Source organism: Pseudochaenichthys georgianus, chromosome 19, assembly GCF_902827115.2.
Source record: "Pseudochaenichthys georgianus chromosome 19, fPseGeo1.2, whole genome shotgun sequence".
Taxonomy (NCBI): Eukaryota; Metazoa; Chordata; class Actinopteri; order Perciformes; family Channichthyidae; genus Pseudochaenichthys; species Pseudochaenichthys georgianus.
This window is the reverse complement of record NC_047521.1, coordinates 5,311,372-5,330,997: the sequence shown is the minus strand read 5'-3', so window position 1 is coordinate 5,330,997 and position 19,626 is coordinate 5,311,372. Positions and strand designations below refer to the sequence as shown.

At 41.8% G+C, this 19,626-nt stretch overlaps 1 protein-coding gene and 1 pseudogene across 1 annotated transcript in view; both read left to right on the top strand.

Moving 5' to 3' along the window:
- The window catches only part of LOC117464991 (ras-associating and dilute domain-containing protein-like), a 31,792-nt gene extending 25,912 nt beyond the window's left edge, over window positions 1-5,880 (top strand). Inside the window, exons 11-18 of the mRNA XM_034107811.1 lie at window positions 200-464; window positions 1,247-1,419; window positions 2,485-2,629; window positions 2,724-2,908; window positions 4,330-4,714; window positions 4,790-4,986; window positions 5,070-5,209; window positions 5,317-5,880. Coding sequence (XP_033963702.1) covers window positions 200-464; window positions 1,247-1,419; window positions 2,485-2,629; window positions 2,724-2,908; window positions 4,330-4,714; window positions 4,790-4,986; window positions 5,070-5,209; window positions 5,317-5,410 — 1,584 coding nt within the window. The 3' untranslated portion in view covers window positions 5,411-5,880. The remainder of the gene's footprint in view (window positions 1-199; window positions 465-1,246; window positions 1,420-2,484; window positions 2,630-2,723; window positions 2,909-4,329; window positions 4,715-4,789; window positions 4,987-5,069; window positions 5,210-5,316) is intronic.
- Window positions 5,881-9,011: 3,131 nt separating this feature from the next.
- Window positions 9,012-19,626, top strand: part of LOC117465155 (zinc finger protein 420-like) — a 28,405-nt pseudogene continuing 17,790 nt past the window's right edge.

Below are 19,626 nucleotides of genomic sequence, written 5' to 3'. Positions count from 1 at the left end.
AGAGACGGAATTGCAGAGGCAATATGGGTGGTCTGAAATATTTGAGTTTACCCCAGTGATCAGAACATCCACCACACAACGTTAACTTTTCCAACCTCAAATGTACCCACAGAAATGTCAACAATCTTCTACATGGATGAGTGAGTCACTCTCATGCTGATCTGCACAGTTCGCTAACCCACCCATTCCGTCTCATAAGGTCCTCTACCCCGTCCTGCCGGGCCTTCTGGATTGCGACCCATTCAGCGAGAGTCCTGACCTGCAGGTGCCTGGCGAGAGTGCTCCTGTCTTGGGTAGCGGTGCCCTGCAGGTCCCTGGTGAGATCCAGCATCTTGTGGATGTTCTGAGCGACACCTGGAGACTGCTGTGTGACTGTCAGCTCCACCCAGAGATCTCCTCACAGCTGATTGGCTACCTCTTCTACTTCATCAACGCATCCCTCTTCAACTCACTCATGGAGAGAGGTACCAGTTCACAAAGAGTATGCAGGTTTACAACTACTACTAGTTTTTTTTTAATAATAATAATAAGTTATTATCTGTAGAATTGCACCATTCTGTATTCTTCTTGCAATCCAATGTCTAAACATCTTTTGACATCCCAAACCCTCCCTAAAGACATCAATCTTTAAAAGCTTGTAACAAACATTTAAAGGGACATTTTTACTCAAACAAGATCAGTAGTGAATTTGATGGGTACTATTTTCAGCTGTTGAATACAATATGTTTTATTTAGTATGCTAGAAAGAGTATTTGTAACGAAGTCATAAAACATACAATATTGTGTCATTGTTCATGGTTACGACACACACACACACACACACACACACACACACACACACACACACACACACACACACACACACACACACACACACACACACACACACACACACACACACACACACACACAATTATTGAGTATTTCGAGTAAGAATTCAATGTTGATTTTGTTCCTTTCATTAGATTTATTGACAACAAGAATAATAAAGAATTAAGTCAGACTAATGCTTAATTCTTAATGTTTTTGCTGTGGCAGCTAAACAAAGGATGTGTAACCTGTCAACCAGGCAGATTTCAGATTTGTTATGAATGCAGATTGTCTAGAATAATGGGTAATACATAACTTCCAGGGTCAACAGCAGAGATGAAAGACTCAAATGTGTTGCTGTTGACCTAAAAGCTGAGAAACCAAGTCAATGAACAAGGAATGATTTAAAGTTGATTTCCTCCTGATGTGTTCACAGGCTCTGAGCCAGGTTTCTACCACTGGTCCAGGGGCGTCCGCATGCGGGCCAATCTGGACTTTCTCCTGGAATGGGCTCATACAGCTGGACTGGGGGAAATCGCCTTGGAGCAAACACACACACTCGCATCAGCTATCAATCTGCTGGCTTCACCTAGAAAGAATTTACTGCAGGTAAAACATACACTCACTTTACATTCCGCTGAGTTGGGTTCAACCTACTATAAATAATCAGCAGAGACATAACAGGCTGAACATTTAGAGATGTGAATTCTGCAGAGGGGTGGAAACATGATATTGCTTTCAGATCTAAAGTGTTTATGTACAATGTTAAATATCCAGAAAAGTCAAAAACTCAACTTATCTGGACTATGTGGGTAGTTTTATTAGTTTAGACTGTATAAATAAATCTCTATTATATTTGTATACAGTCTTTGGTAACAACCCAGCACTTCTTGTAAATAAACCCTAAGAAATTATGTTAATAATCTTGTTATTCTTTAAAAAAAAAAAAGAAATGTACATGATTCATTTAATAATATTTTTTTTAACGGAATGTACAGCAAGGTTTTTTACTGCTATGTACCATGTGGTAATATTCTGTGGGTAGTCCACAACCATAACAATCTCATGTTTGAGGTCAGCGTGCGCAATTCCCCCCCTCCTCAGTTGAAACAGGGCTGTGGTATTTTAGAATACATTTCATGAGAGCATGCAGGCATTGATCCAGGAGCTCGTTTAGTCAGACATGGTCCTTGTCAGAGACACCTTATGTCTGTGTGAAGGAGAACAGGGAGAGAGAGAACACAGAACAATTCTCTAAGAAAGGAATATTTTGTTAAATATGTATTGTACTTATCAGTAAAAATGTACTAGCTTACACTTGAATGATCAGATTCCATTATGAAATAAATAATCAGGGTTATCCGTTGGGACAGTCATGGCAGCGAAGTCTGAAGATGTCCCTATGACATTATAGCTACAACGTGTGTGTGGGTGTGTGTGGGTGTGTGTGGGTGTGCTTGTATAGCCTGTGGTGTGGGGACATATGTTAACACTGTCACATTGTGGGGACTCGCCTTCCTTTTGGGAACATTAAAATGAATCATTACATTCTAGGTTGGATACTTGGTTTATGGGTAGGTTTAGGTTTCGGTATCTAGTGGTTATGGTTTGTAAGGGTTAGGTTTAGGGTTAGATGTTAATTCCCCTTAAGTGATGTTGTATTTGTGTGTGTAGACATCGTGGGTGTCTTTGCGCTCTGAATACCCCGCCCTGAGTCCGGCCCAACTGCACCACCTCCTGAGTCTCTATGGCCCGGCGTCTCCCTGCAGACACAGCTGGACCCCCTCTGTTCAGGACCAGGCTGCAGCACACCAAACTGGTAACAGGTCAAAAACATGACAATATGAGAATCCACAAGATCACGTGAGTTTTCCCCCTAATGTTTTGTTCATTTAATTTCATGTTTTCCTAAGCTGATATACTGGAGAGTTTTGACACCCATCACCCTCTGGTGCTGCCTGATGGGGGTTACCAGTTTGAGATGGGCGGACAGGTAACAGATTCAGCTGTGAGGGAACAGCTGGACAAGCTCAAAGAGTTCATGTCTGGCCTTTCTAGCTCAAAGTCCAATCAGGCCCCAGCTACCAAGGAACAAGAGGTACAACATTAATATTGTTGGATTTTTAATAACTATACTGAAGAATATAAATAATACTAATAGCGAGGTAGAGCGATTGTCAGCCATTCGGGGGGACCAACTTTCAAAGTATTATTGGGCATCCAACACTATATTGCTCCCAATAGCATTGCCAACGGTGTGTGATTGTGCGCCTTGAGACTGTTCGCAATACTGTAAAAGTGTTTTATACAAATGGAGTCTATTTTCCTCAGGACACATTGGTAATATGATTAATGTAAGATTGACATAACGGCTGTACTTTGAACAAAACTCATGACATCACAAATGTATTAGACTTTAACCTTCCTGTTGTCTTCGGGTCAAATCTGACCGATTTGCTACTTTCATCAATCATAACTTATTTGTTTTGTATTCAATTGCATTCAGGCTTTATGATATCCTTCACAGGAGACATGTGAACATATACAAGTGCTGATCACCACTTCCATTGAGTTTTGGATGATTTAGTCAACTTTGTAACTCCATGGTGTTCCCCTTTACCGCCATAAAGAAAAGGAATTAGTAACCATCCGGATCAGATAAAACACACACACACACACGCACACACACACACGCACGCACGCATGCACGCACGCACGCACACGCACACACACACACACACACACACACACACACACACACACACACACACACACACACACACACACACACACACACACACACACACACACACACACACACTCTAGCTGTGTGTGTGTCCCCTTATGTGTCCAATCCCCCCATGTGAATCACACCTGGCACACACAAACACACACACACAGATCAATTTGACACATTTCCCGCTCTTATGTGCCCATCCCCCCACATAGATCACACCTGGCACACGCAATACATGTTCAGTGTCTATTCTTTCTATATTTACTGCAGTGTTCATGTATACCAGTAGTCTGATCCAATATGTACAGTTTGAAAGGGTGTTAAATTAAATTTGGTGATGACTAATGGTTAATGTAATAGCATTTAAAACAGGACTGGTCAAATTTGACCGAACACCAAAGTAAGGGGGGGGGAAACGAAGGCAATAGGAGGGTTAAACAGCTCCCTCTGGTGGCAAAAAAGGTTCATTACAACTTCACATGCATTAGTACTGCCCAGACCTGCAAGCACACTTTTATGCATAACATTGGTTGCATTCCCCTTTAAGTTGGCCAATTCTACAAATTGGTTTTCTAATTGATCTAAACCAGTGTTTAGTGTTGGGTACTTTTTCAGGAACTGCTAACTTGAACAACTCCCCACTCAACACCACCCGTCAGTAGGTTCGCAAAAATACATCTGCCAAGTCTGAAGTCCTGAAATGGTTGTCAAGTTACTCAAAAGACATAAAGACAGACAGAGACTACTTCGACCCTAGTAAGATTGTTGTATTTGTCATTCAGATGGATATCCTTCCAAAAGCCAGTCTGGAAACCTTGGATACGTCTTCAGTTGAGGCTATTGTCTTTGACCACCAGTCCCCTTCTACTACCTTTGGTGCCTTACCTCCATCACCGCCATCCCCTCCAACACCGTCATCCACGCAATACCTGGATGAGTTCATCTCCTCAGGTGCCATCCTTTTGTCCCAGAAGCTCAGAAATCTGGAGCTGCAGACTGGTGGAAGCAGTGAGACGAGGTCAGCTCTGGAAACCTCCTGTCTCCTCACCCCGCCCAACACCCCCCACATCGTAGATCGTGTTCATTTGGTGAGGCCAGACCAGGAAAGATGGATGAATGGGGAAAGTGAGACACTTCTCACCTCGGATGTAGATGCACATGATGAAGGTACATCATCGTTCATGATTGTCTCCTGTTTGTCAGCAGTAACAAAAAACTAAACATGCTTTATTTTCTCCTTAGGTGGATTGGTGTTTGAATGTCTGTCTGCTCTTAGAGTAGACCGTTTTAATTCAGATTGCCCCAGGATGGAGAGATGTGTTGAACTGAAAGAGGAAATGGAGGAGGATGACCATTATGATGACAATAATGATGAGGTTTTTAGCTTGGAGCTGGAGCGAGGGGAAAGAGGACTCGGTCTTGCTCTGGTTGACACAAGGGTGACTGAAAGAGATGTACACCAACATACAAAACAGTAGCCCATTTTCCTGCTTTTTTATGACACTTTGAAATGTCTTTCCAGGACACGCCCTTGAAGGTGAAAGGCATCTTTATCCGCGCTGTAGTGCCAGACTCTCCTGCAGCACGCTGTCAGAAGCTGCTGCCAGGAGACAGGATCCTGGCTGTTAATGGAGTCAGTCTGCTTGGACTGGACTACCACAGGTAAGAAATATTCAAATCTGAGCAAACTCATATTGAAATATCAAATACAGGTTGTTGTTGTTGTTGTTGTCTTCTACACCTCTGTGTCTCTGTTTTATCTCTTTCAGTGGCAAGGATCTGATCCAGTCATCAGGGGACAGACTGAGGTTACTGCTGGCCAGAGCTGACTGGATGACTAAGGCTGTACAGACTGAATGCTGACGGCCTTTTTTTATTGTTTATTTTAACCAAGACTCCATCAGCGCACTTGAAGATAACTATAAGATCTTGCTCAACATTGAAGCTCAGGACATGTGCCGTAATATAAGTTTACTGTATGGGTGATGTAAAGATAAAAATGCACTATAAAATGAGTCATGTCCTGTCCTTGTATTTAGTATAGTTTGTATTTGCTTAATGTAGTCTTGAAGCGTTTTCTTTTACATTGTAACATGATATATTGATGTCTATATTTGAGTTTGTGCTCAAGTGAATACAGAATATTGATTTCAGACTGCTTACCTTAACTTGAAATGTTTTATTAGTCATAGTCATCTTCATACATTCTCTATAAGGCAAAGTCATTTCATTGTCACTTTCAATTCTTGGTATGACCAGGTCTGATATCTCATTTGTGTTGTTATGAACGTACATATATACAAGTAAGGAGACCTGAGGCTCATCGAGTTTATTCTTTTATAATGCCAAGTAAAAGTTGATCCGAAGTTTTCTACATCAAATATCTAGAGTCTAATATCTAAGTCTGGTAATGCTGTTAGCTTGAATGTAAAAATACACACTGAATTGACAAATAAAGAAGTGAGAAAGTTGCTCTGGCATAATACCAATGACACCAATCATCTACGAGACAATCAACTCTAATTAGAGAAGTTTAATGAAAGTGTGTCTTTCTGTACTTCTGCTGCCACAAACCTCAATAACCAAATGTACATTTTAATCAGTTGAATTTAACTTATAGGTTTCTTTGCATTATTGATTGCTGGAAAAGGCATTGTTTAAGTATCAAATTTGTAATGGAAATCTTTAATTTTGTCTTTGTAAATAGCGACAAAGTACTCTGCTTCTTCCACGGTTAGTTGGTTTTTCCAGTCTCCAGCAATTCCTGCAACACAACATGCAAAAAAAGAACATCTTAATTCAGTTGAAGAACATTATTTCATCTTTGAATTGAGTAATATGTTCTTACTATTTAGAAATACAATATGTCAGTTTCTACATTACGACTCACTTCCTGTTACCATCTCCCGAAGAGCCATAGATGACTCAGGACTTATCAATGCCCCTACCCCCAAATGTTGTCACTTTTTCAAATGAAGTTATCTTGTTTAAAGTTATCTTTCATCAAAGGATGGGCCCCGTCTCAGGTCGACTATTTTCATTTCCTCGCTCCCACCGGAAGTTGATCTGCGCCATCTTGAGTACCGTCCCATGGCTCTTATTTCTGCCGGAGGACCGAGGATCGAGGAGCGATAACCGAGGAACCACCAGACCATCCTCCGATGAAATCCTCAGACACTCGCCCCACCCCCTTACTGTGTATCGCTCACTGATTGGACGAGGCAGTGCATGCACTGATCTGATGCTTCTTGACATGAGAGCAGTTTCCTAGCGGAGTGAAGAAAATACATGAACCTCACGGGAGTCACTCCTCAGTTTATACTGTGTTTTGTTTCAATTAATGTATCATTTAGTTACAAATATGTGATATATTTGAACAACAAAGTGGTCAAAAATCATTTTATTCATTTTTTGGAAACATTTTCATGATCGCCTTTTTCGTTTTACATTTTCATTTATTGTCATTTCCATTCAGTCAGTCATTAAGTGCTATTAAAATGTTAATGTGCTACATATCCACACAAACAAACAAAGTGTTCAATCCAATTAATGTTAATCTAACTGGGTTTTGATAGATAATATCTCTTTTTCTTCTCTGAATTATTTTATTTATTTTGTGCCCTCTAATCAATATTAATCAAACTATTGTTCGTTTATACATTTTAAGAATGGCTTGTATCTGTTTTGAGAATTAGTTCTTATTTTATTTTATTTATTTGGGTCTACAACAGATGATACAAATGTTTGTGTCAGTAAATGTGTACTAACAGAGGCGGGGGTGGAAATAACGGGGACAGAGCTGGCTGCTGTCAGACGATCAGCTGTGCAGCGTCATCACAAACGGACGTCGCTTCACGTGACACTCCGGAGGAAAGGACGTCCCATTGCTCTTAAAACTCATTTCCTTGCATCTCTCCATGCTTCCCTGGTGGGAGGGACTAGTCACAGGGAAACGACGTAAGTGAGGGACGCAAGGAATCCATTTAACCGAAGTGAGAAGGGCCCCAACTCTCATAGGAATGAATGAGGCCCCGCCTCCCACGCTGTATCCAGTTCTTATTATACATCCATGCCTGAGACGGGGGTTGCGTTCCAATAGTCCATCTAGCTAACTTAGGAACCTTCCTAACCAAGTAAAATGACCCGGAAGTCCCTCAGTGGCAGCCATGATAAGTGCCGTTCCAATTCTCTAAATGAAAGGAAAGGAGGTTTCAAACTTCCTTTATAACCTCTTTTAGCTTAGGAACCACTGGACCTCCCTTACCGAAAGGAGAGGAGAAAATGCTGCCCCACAATGCATTGCAGCCGCAGCATTTGCCGTCACTCAACAGTCGGCCGTTCACGGAAACAACCGATTATGACGGAGAAATTATATCATGAAAGTTACGGTGCTTATTAAGCTTTTTAAAACGTATGTGGTAAGTTGCCAAAGTGCTTTTTTCTGAACGTTCATCAGTATTATAATCAAAAAGAGAAATATGAACGTTATAGTTTTGACTGAAATTATCAAATAAAGTCAACATTTCACAGTCTTTACTGAGCTGTGTGGGGTTTGTTCAACTTTTAAAAGATGTTTGAATGGTGATATACACAGTGATAGATGTTAAAGGTGGGGTAGGTAAGTTTCAGAAACCGGCTCGAGATACACTTTTTGTTATATTCCATGGAATGCTCTTAACATCCCGATAGCAATGAATATCTTAAGTGCTTTGACAAAAAATCCATTAAAAAATGTCATCCGTAGAAGCCGTAATACTGTAAAAAGTACAATCAATCCGTTTAGCCGGCCCGGCTAAACGGATTGATTGTACTTTTTACAGGCCTACCTGCCTGTCAGCCTTCCATCGGGGCACAAACTTATCTCGTGCCCTCATTGGTCATGTGCGCGTTCGTGTGTGTTGGAGGAGGGGCTCTATAAGGAAGTGGCAGATTTTCTCCGGTTGTGTATTTTCAAATTCTAGCGATCTCGAGCCGGTTTCTCAAACTTACCTACCCCACCTTTAAGGACTAACGTTTATAATCAATACATTTGTATTGATTTTAAGATATTTTCATAGTTCATACAATCATAGGTATTGGGATCATTTGAATTAAAGTGGACCGGAGGGAGAGGGTGATGAGCATAAGTTTCACTTTCCTTTTTTATTTAAATTCCAACTTTGGTCATGAAGAATATGTTTCTCTGTTGTCCACGTTCATAAAGCATAAAACAACAGCATCAGAGCATGGTGCAGAGTCTCTATATGAGTTTACAGTAGTCTGTGGTTCTTATTAAACATCCATGTTGTAGTCCGCTGTATAGAAAACTGTAGTTTCCATAGTTTCCCCACAGCAGCAGACGCACATTCATGACGTCCGCAGGCGCATCATAAACACGTCGGATAGTGAAAGTGCATTCGGATTCTCTAAACTAAAGTACCGCAGTCTCTTCTCCTAAGTCCTTTTGAATTCTCCTATCCACTATCCCTTAACCCCGTGACGTTTCACTCAGAGGTCAAGGAATAGGAGATGGGGTTAGAATTTAGGAGCTGATTTTTGGATTATTGGAACGCAACCGGGGCCCCTGCTTCTCGTGGTTTCCTTGCGTCTCTCCATGCTTCCCTGGTGGGAGGGACTAGTCACAGGGAACGCAAGTCAGGGACGTAAGGAATCCATTTAACCGAAGTGAGAATCGGGCTCCTCGGTCCTTCGGCATCAACTTCCGGTGAGACCGAGACCGAGGAAATGAAAAATAAGATAAGTGAAACGCAGCCCATGTGGCGTCTCGTCGCTACGGTTCTCTCTCTCTGTGTTCCTGAGAAAGTGTTTGTGAGCTCCAGCTCTACTGATCCATCATCTGTGTGTCCGGATAAACCTCCGAATGGACTGTGTGCTCTTTTTTCTGGAGCGTTTACCTCGGACTATAGGAGCTAGCATGCTAGCGGGAAACACGTTAGCAACAATAGTCAGATTGAGAGTTTGATGGAGAGAGAAACGGTGTGTTTAACGGAGTATGCAGGAAATGGTGATCTAGGAAACATGAGTAAAGTCCAGATGCTGCTGTCGTTGAAGAAGCAGCGACTCACTGCTGCTGCTGAAGACATATTTGCTCTGTTTGAAAAAACTATAGCAGAGCTCGAGGAGGAGCTGTCTCTTTCCAAAGAGGAGAACAAGAGACTCCAGAAACTACTGGACGCTGTTTCACAGCCTCAGCTTCGGATACACAGAGCAAGTATGTTCCCTTTACCCTTAATTAACACTTTACACTCTCCAGTAGCACTTTATTATCACATTAATAACACTTAGACCCTTCATCAGCACTTGCTGCAGGTAGTAGATCCTGAAGTAAAAGTACAAACACCACACTGTGAAAATACTCCATTACAAGTTAAAGTAATGGATTCTTATCTTATTTAAGTACAAGTATGTAAGTATTGTTACACATGTAGTTTATTATAATAATTAAAATGTATTACGGAAGAGTAACCTACAAAAATAAATATATTTATAAAAATACATACATTGATAATATGCCATTTAATGTACTGATTTAAAAATTACCATACATGTAGCCACTAGTTGGTTAAATGTGACATACATTGTTACTTTAGTTTTAATGTGCTTCTTTATTCACCTTTTCTTTTTAAATGTGTAAAAGCAAATAAAAACAAATACTTTGGATTAATTCAAATTGCGCGAGAATAATTCATAAAGAAATCAATGAATAAATATGTTCAATAATAAATTAAACACTTCTAAAATGTTACTTGATAAAGAATAGGGGAACTCGTACAAAGGTCATTAAGTAATTAAAACATTAATATAAATTAATGTAAAATCTCATTAATCAAAATGTGGAGATGATAGCTTTGTTAATACCGGAGTTAATAACTGGAAAAAGTGCCCAAGCCTCCTGGACAGCCACGCAAAGTCTCATTTCCACAGAGTGTATTAAAATAAAGTGCGCTTTCTTCAGTCAAACACCAGTCAACATACAGCTTGTCAAACAACAGCGTATTGAGCAGGAAAAAAGAAGAGATGGAATGATGGAGCAACTGCGTTGTCTGCAGTTTCTAACCCGACAGGGCCTAGCAATCAGGGGGCATGAGGATAAGGAGAGCAATTTCCAAAAGCTGAGAAAAACCCCACTCTGAAAAGCTTCATGCTCACTGGGAAATATGCATCACACGAGACAATTAATGAATTTATAAATCAAATGTATCTGGAGTAGGGATGTGCATCTCCATCACTGAGGCCGATGCGATGCGTATCTCGATACGTTGCCAGGATACGATACATTAACGATACATTTGAAACACCAGGCGATGCGATACGATACGATTCACCCCTGTGGCGATACAGTTCGATACGATTTGATTTAACATTATGCGATTCGGTGCGATACGATGCGATTCAACTCGATGCAAAAATAATGATACTTCAATATGGTACGACAGAGGATTTTTGTTTTATTCCTTATATGCAGCAAATCATACATTAACAAAAAAGTGCTTTACATATTTGGTACTGCACATCCCATCATGCCGTTTATTTTTTTACCTTAAAAAGCTCTCCAGAGTAGGCTACAGTACAATTGTATAACACCCCACAGTTAAACAATGTAAGGATGCATTGCTCATGATTAACAATGTGCAAATAACAGCTAGCATAGTGCAATGCCCATACAGCTGCCAGCCTGATGTGCTTAACACTCATCCATAGGCTGACTCACCAGTGAGCAGAAAGCAGTGGGTTCTATAGGAACAATAAAGAATACAAATAACCTTTCACAAACAGCTCTTTCATAACTGCTTACAGTAAGGAAGACATTTAAACTGTTATTGGCCGACACAGGCTGCTGTAAATTAAACACCATTCTCTCTGACAGAACACCTCACTGAGTGATTTAACGTCGCCTCTTTATGTGCGTCGCTAAGTCCCTCGTACTACGCGTGTACTTTAAAGTGGCTCGGCATCGTTAACAATTTGCGAGCGATTTTTCAAGTTGACCGTCTGTAGTATATAGTGCCGCGCACATATACCATCAGGACGTTACTGATGGCGTGCGGCTGCGGAGTGATACTGTGTGTATGCAAGCCCGCTTCTGGACGGATCTATGTATCATGGCTGGAGACCTGTTAAGTAATAAAGATACCTCATACAAAGGTCTACGGATACCTTATTACTCTCCATGACCTGCGGTCAACTATATAGCATAAAGGACTATTACAGTCTTTCTTGAACAATCCGAAGTATTGCCAAACGTTTGATTTGTAGGTATTTTTCGGTGCGCTGTGTTTCTCTTTCTCCTCAACTTCCGTGTGTGTTGATAACTGAGACTCTTGGCCTCCGTAGTGGCGAAGCAAATATCAAAGATCGTCTCTGCTGAGCGTTGACAAGATGAGGGGATTTTGAATCGGTTTTTTACCGATGCAAAGACGCTACGCAATCGATGCATCGCGAGTTCAACCCAAACTGTAGCCGATGTGCACTCTTTCAACCGGTGCACTCGCATCGTGAACGTTTATGCCGGTGCACCGATGCGAATCGGTGAATCTTAACATCTCTAATCTGGAGTCACTCACCACTATATTAACTGAAATTAAAAGCAATGCAAAACACTATGCAGACAGTTATTGTGGATGAAACTCGCGATTGCTCCGGGCAGAACAGTTGTCTCTGACTGTACGATGGGTATATACGATACGATATAGTACTTTATTGTCCCTGTAAGGAATTTGTTCTGGACTCCGTCCTGCAGAGGGTATCAGCTGATTATGTTGTCCATGAAGACTTCATGATGTATGACTGTCCTAAGCTAAGACTAACGCAGAATTAATAACCCACTGATAAATTGCAATGTTAACAACCTCATGATATCCTCATATGTTTTTAACTTAGGATCATACCTGTGTTTAGTCTAGAAAAAGGTAAATGTGTGCATTTTATTATAAAGTTGTGTATATTTACAGACTGTTGCAAAAAACTAAGAAGCTTATAAACATCAGGTTTAAAACTAAACGAGCTTTACAAAAAAGTAACACAATTAAAGATGATCAATTTACATTTTTTGTCAAAGAGATGCTGATTTGAAACCGTTGTTACATACAGTTACGGCATTTCCTGTTTCTGCCGGAGAGAGGGGAGGCCGTCCCAAAGCTTGCTGCTGCTGTATTTACTCCCTCCATCTGACAGGAGGGAGCCTCGTTGAGCTGCGAGTGTCACTCCACGGAGTTCACTCTGTCACGGAGGGGGAGTGTGTAGGGGTAGGGTGTAAGGCGTGGTTTGGGAATTGGCCATACAAACGCACTTTTTTGCCCCCCCCACTTCTAAAATGAATCCGGCGGGCCTGGTCCCATGTCATGTTTTTCCTGTTATTACCCGTCCCCTTGTGTGTTATGTAGCTTTTTCTGAAAACGGTCTGCAGAGTCACAAACCCTCAAAGTACACCCTGTAGCGAGTAAAACTCGAACAGAAAAGACGTGTCTATTGTTACGACCCGTCCTCTACTCCGTGGTAGTGGCTCCTGGGGAGACCCGCAACATAAAATAATACACGTAAAAACCAGTACTTGGTAATGATCATTTATTGAAGCATAGCCGTTTACTCACACAAGCATCCGGCAGATAAATGGTCTACAGCTCAAAAGTAGCAGAGAGATAATTAAAGGCGAGTGTCTCCCGGCGTTAGGATAGGCGAGACCTCCTTCTCCTCCAGTTTCTCCTTATAATACGGCTGAGTGGAATTAGGAACACCTGGGCAGAGGCGGAGCCAGGGGCAGACCAGGTGCACCGCAGCAGGGAGACAGAAAAGACAACAAGGAGATGGGCACTTAAAGGGAAATGGAAACACTTTTCAAACTGCTTTCCATGCGACAATATTCCCATTAGGAAATGTATTTATCTAGTCTATTTCCAATGTAAACGATCGAGATACGCAAATTTACTTTTTGAAATACGTGCCTAATGACCATGGGCGCTTCCATTGCTCCGGGACTTTTCCAGTGACGTCACTGATTGGGTACGGCTTCCTGGGCCAAAGCTCAATAACAAACAACATGGCGTGCAATGCACCAGTAGTTTACATTACAAGAAAACGGTCGTCGTCAGGAGTTTATTGTATTGCCCCAGGCTGCACAAATGGATTTTATACAAAGAAGGAAGAAGTACATTTCCATAGGCTGCCACTAAAGGATGAGAAGCTGCTCAAAGTCCAGTCTGGATGCCTGGTTCAATACAAAACATTGGATTTGAAGCCAGGATCTGTTCCCACAATATTCGATTTCTCAACGTATGCAGTCGGGAACACCGACCGTCCCAGCACGTCGGCCGCGCAAGACAATGACAGTGTCAACAAACGTGAAGTTCGAGCCACCAAACGAGTTGCTTCAGCTGCCGAGAGAGAGGTACATATTGCAGCACTACCAGATTACTAGCTCACACATGTATTTACTGACACAGTGTGACCTTATTAATTAACGCAATCGCGTCCAAACTAAATGGTAGCTATTATTATGACGCACAATAGAGAATTGGGGGTGTTCTATAGCTCAACTAATTAAACTGGCATACACACGCTCATCTGTCGAAAACAGCCCTAAAAAGGCTAGTATTGATGGATGGTATTGCAGGACCCAGAGCGCACGGAGCACAGAGCGGACAGCAGATAACGGAATTGCAGTTGTATTGCTTATAGATTATCAGAACATTTCAAAGGGGACACAGCCCCATTGGATATTAACCTATGGATTAACTACATCATCGTTTTTATCGTTGTAATGCCATTGAAGACCAGTTCAGACCAGACAATGAGGAAGGTAAGCCGTTAGCCTGGCGTATGTTAGTACCTAGCGCCACTTGTTTTGATGTACGTTTTTGTGGATAACCTCGCAAGTTTGTATCTTTCAGTGTTGAGGTGGGCACCGTTAGATTCTGTGTCTCCTTGCGATCATAAACGATGTGTTGGATGTGCGGCTAGGATAAGTAATAAGGGAGCTAGGAGTGATTTTCGGTGCAGTAATAGGTTAGCATTTTCGCTCGGGGCTAATTCAGAGGCTCACTGTTAGCATTGTGTTTTTTTTATTTTTTTATTCCGGATCGTATGCCACTCTATTCGACCGAATCGGTTCATAAGCATAGGCCATGGGATGCCTGGTAACTGTAGATGCTTCCACATCAATGTCATCTCCCGACGAATAGTCAAATTCATCGTTCAAAACGTCGATCTCATTGCAAAATTCCTCCATCGCTGCCATATCTGCTACGTTGTGTTGACTTCAGGTGGAGCGAAAACACAGCCAGTGACGTCACCATTTGGGACTCCCCTAATGGCGGCGGCCTGGTCCCGGAATTCCCCACCCGGCCGGCGGATAATTAATTTTCTTTTGGCGAGTAATATCATACACAATAAATATTACGATCAATATCCATTGTAAAATGAATAAACTACCGGAATATTATAACTGTAATTGGTGTTTCCTTTCCCCTTTAACATTTATGCTGCCCCAGAACACCTCATTGGAGATTTTTCTTTTTCCATTTTTTCCCTCCGGGGCATACTGACGTAACGAAGTCCAAATGGACCAATCCACGGAGCTCCACACACACACACACACACACACACACACACACACACACACACACACACACACACACACACACACACACACACACACACACACACACACACACACACACACACACACACACACACACACACACACACACACACACACACACACACACACACACACACACACACACACACACACACACACACACACACACACACACACACACACAACCAACCTTATCTTTTCTCAGCCGCGGTGCTGCGCGGAGCTCCGTACACGAACACACTCAGAGCAACCAGGGAACGACACCACCAGTAATCCAGCTCACACTGTCTGCTCCTCGAGCCTCAAAGGGCGGAGCAGCGAGCCCCGCAACGTCCCGCCAACACGGCACCCAGACCCCACGCAGCATTCTCATCTGTTTGTCATTACTGGTGTCATTTTCTGGTTGCCATTGACGCCATTGAAAAACATAATCACTGATGTTCAGCTGTAACGGTGGACTCATCAGAACAGATTGGGCGAGCTGACCAATCAGAGCACACTGGGCTCATAGGGAGGGGGGGGCAGAAGCTCCAACAAGGTGTGTAGGACAGAGAGTGAATACACATACTATACAGAGATGCTGTATGAGAAACCAATGTGATTTTGGAACATTGAACAATGTAAATCTATTCTAGTAGACCTCAACAATGGAATTATGATCAGTAGAAATGGCCATGACATGGGACCTTTAACCTGTTAAGCCCGAGAGACCCCGGTACTGGGGCACTGCCGCAACATCTTGCAGGAAACAGTGTCTGAAGGCATGTTCATTTAATAAACTATGAATGTTTTATATCCATGTAACGGGTAGAAACTCATCTAACTGATCATTTAAAAAAAAAAAAATCCAAAAAAACCCCACAATGCTAACGCTGAGCCTCTGAATTAGCAACGAGCGAAAAATGCTAACAGATGACTGCACCGAAATGCACTCACAAAACCTTATTATTTATCTTTGGTGCACATCCAACACGTCTTTTCACATCGTGAGGTGACACAGAATCGAAGGGTACCCTTATTATCACTCAATTATATGAACTCACGGAGGTAATAACAAGAACAGACATCAAAACATATGGCGCTAGCTAGCTAAAAATGCTAACATGGCTCACATGTGTCATAGTCTGGTCAGTCTTCAATGGCATTAAAACGATAAACCGCTGCTGAAGTTAATCCATAAATTAATCCAATGTGTCTGTGTCCCTTTGAAATGATTTCTGATAATCCATGAGCAATAAATCTGCTTTTCGGTTTCCAGATGTCAGAGCTAGAGCTCTATAGCTTCACTCTCATGCAAAACTGCGTCCGCAAAGCCCCCACCTTTTTGTTTTACCATGTGTGTGAGTGGGGAGATTCCCCTTCGATTCTATTGGCTCTAACGGTCAGAAAGAGATGTCAATCACCAAAATCGACCAATGGGTTCCAGAGAAACGGTAAAACCCCCATTTCAGGTCAAATGTCACTTGTTTTACATCAATCTTGATACAGGTACTTATTATATGTTGTACTTTGGATTCCTAAAGCTTTTAGTCTACCTTACCATCATCCAAGGGTAGTTTTCACTATAAGTACAAAATTATTTTTGGACGGACACTATAATTTACAGTTTTTTACTATGTTCAATCTGAATTTTCTTTAAAATAAAAACATCTATATTGATTCTGACTCTTCTACATCCAACTAACATTAATTTAACCCTTTTAGAAGGGAAGATATGGTCATTTTCGAGCCTGAGAATTGAAAAACAGGCTTAGGGCTAAACTGGTTAAGATTGTCTGCTCCTTGAGCCCTATGTGGGCTATAATCTGAGGTGCTGTTAACTTGCGGTTTCTGAGGCTGGTAACTCTGATGTATCGATCCTCTGCAGCAGAGGTAACTCTTGCTCTTCCTTTCCCGGGGGGTCCTCATGAGAGCCAGTCTCATCATAGCATTCGATGGTTTTTGCGACTGCACTTGAGGATACATTCAAAGTTCTTGACATTTTCCGGATCGACTGGCCTTCATTTCTTAAAGTGATGATGGACGGTCGTTTCTCTTTACTGGGTTGAGTTGTTCTTGCTATAATATGGATTACAACAGCAGTCAAATAGGGCTTTCCACTGTGAACTAACTCTACCTCTGCACAACACAACTGATGGTCTCAAACACATTAAGAATGCAAGTCATTCCACGCATTGACTCTTGACAAGGCATGCGTGTTAATTGAAAACCATTCCAGGTGTCTACCTCATGAAGCTGACTGAGAGAAGCCAAGAGTGTGCACAGCTGTCATCAAGGCAAAATGGGGCTACTTTGAAGAATCTAAAATAAAAATCATGTTCTTGATTTTTTAACACTTTTTTGTTAGATAATTCCATATGTGTTATTTCATAGTTTTGATGTCTTCAATATTAATCTACAAAGTAGAAACTAATTAAAATAAACAAAACACATTGAATGAGAAGATGTGTCCAAACTTTTGACAGGTACTGTATTTAAAAAAACACATCTGAATATTTAGCAGGTTCCCTCATCTATAATCATGTATACAAGCGCAACTTTGAACATGTTCAGCAGTAAAATGCAACATACAAAATAATCAAGAAACATCATAAATTAAACACTGACGGGGAATATTTTACTGCTCCATCATTACTTTTATATAAGGAGGTGCCGTAAATGGTTCCGATGATACTTGCATACTTTTACTTTAAATAAGGTTTGAATGCCGGATTTTAATTTGTAACGGAGTATTTTCATTATATACTGTAGGCGTAGTGCATCTGTGAACGATCGCAAATACAATTCATTGTTTACATTGCGGCTAGTGCTAAACCCTTTTTCATTTATAACTGGAAGTGGAAAGGCGTTGGGCTACATGAGGTGAATTGAGCCAACAAAAATACACAATAGGTGGGACTAAGAAAGATAATGTGAAAGTATAAAAACAAAGGCATTGATTAGGGCTGCAAAATGTCTCCCATTGTAATGGTGATTAGATTTTTAAATGCTAACACTTAACAGTTTGTTCTGATTGTGCGTTTCCTGTTTCCTGCAGATGCCCAGCAGCTGGTGGTGGTTAAAGAAGAGCTTCTCCCTGACCAGCAGGAGTGGAGCACCAGTCTGGACCAGGAGGACCCAGAGCCCCCCCCACACATTAAGCAGGAACAAGAGGAACTCAGGATCAGTCAGGAGGGAGAGCAGCTTCAGGAGCTGGAGGAGGCTGATATCACCAAGTCCACTTTCACTCCTGACCCTGTGAAGAGTGAAGACGATGAAGAGAAACCTCAGTCCTCACAGCCTCGTCAAAGAAAAACTGAACACATGGAAACAGAAGCTGATGGAGATGACTGTCAAGGACTAGAACCAGCAAGGAACTCAGATCCAGAGAGCAGTTTACAACCAAAGACTGAGGACGACACTGAAGACTCTTCTGAACCTGACACTGGAGACTTTTCTGAACCTGACACTGGAGACTCTTCTGAACCTGACACTGAAGACAGTGCTGATTGGAAAGAGACCAGAGAACCTGCATCAGGCTCAAACTCACTGAAAAATAGACATGAATCTGTCAGTGATCCACAAGGCAGTGCTGTAAATAAACCATTCAGATGCTCAGTCTGTAAAAAGGCTTTTTCACAGCGTAGAAATGTAAAGGAACACATGAGAATTCACACAGGAGAGAAGCCACACAGCTGCTCAGTCTGTAAGAAAGCTTTTTCACGGAGTGATCATTTAAAGACACACATGAGAATCCACACAGGAGAGAAACCACACAGCTGCTCAGTCTGTAAGAAAACTTTTTCACATAGTGGAAGTTTAAAAGACCACATGAGAGTCCACACAGGAGAGAAACCACACAGCTGCTCAGTCTGTAAGAAAGCTTTTTCACAGAGTGGACATTTAAAGGACCACATGAGAATCCACACGGGAGAGAAAGCACACAGCTGCTCAGTCTGTAAAAAAACGTTTTCATGGAGTGGAAATTTAAACACACACATGAGAGTCCACACAGGAGAGAAACCACACAGCTGCTCAGTCTGTAAGAAAGCTTTTTCACATAGTGGAAGTTTAAAGGAACACATGAGAGTCCACACAGGAGACTCTCATCTCTCAAGGACCTGAGGAAGGTTGCAGTGGCCTCTCTCCTTCTCCTCTGGCTGCATGTGTGCAGCATGTCTCTGTCTCTGTTTGAGGCCTGTATATTTGTGAATTGTTAGGCGTTGTGTTCCTGTATACTTTGGTACCTTAGTTTACTTTAAAAGTTGGCTGGTGAGCCCGTTTTCTTTTTGTCCATTAAAACCTCAATTTGTGGCTTCAGAGATCAGCTTCCTCTTCTTTTTCTCTCGCCTGGTCATTTTAAATGTGTGTTACTTCCCTTTGGTTCCCCTAGCCCAGTAGGGAACGTAACAGCGGGGCTTAGAAAGAAATGCTCATAACTCATCAACAACGTATCCAAACATCACATATTTTGATGGATAGGTTCAGTCTGTCTTGGGGAACA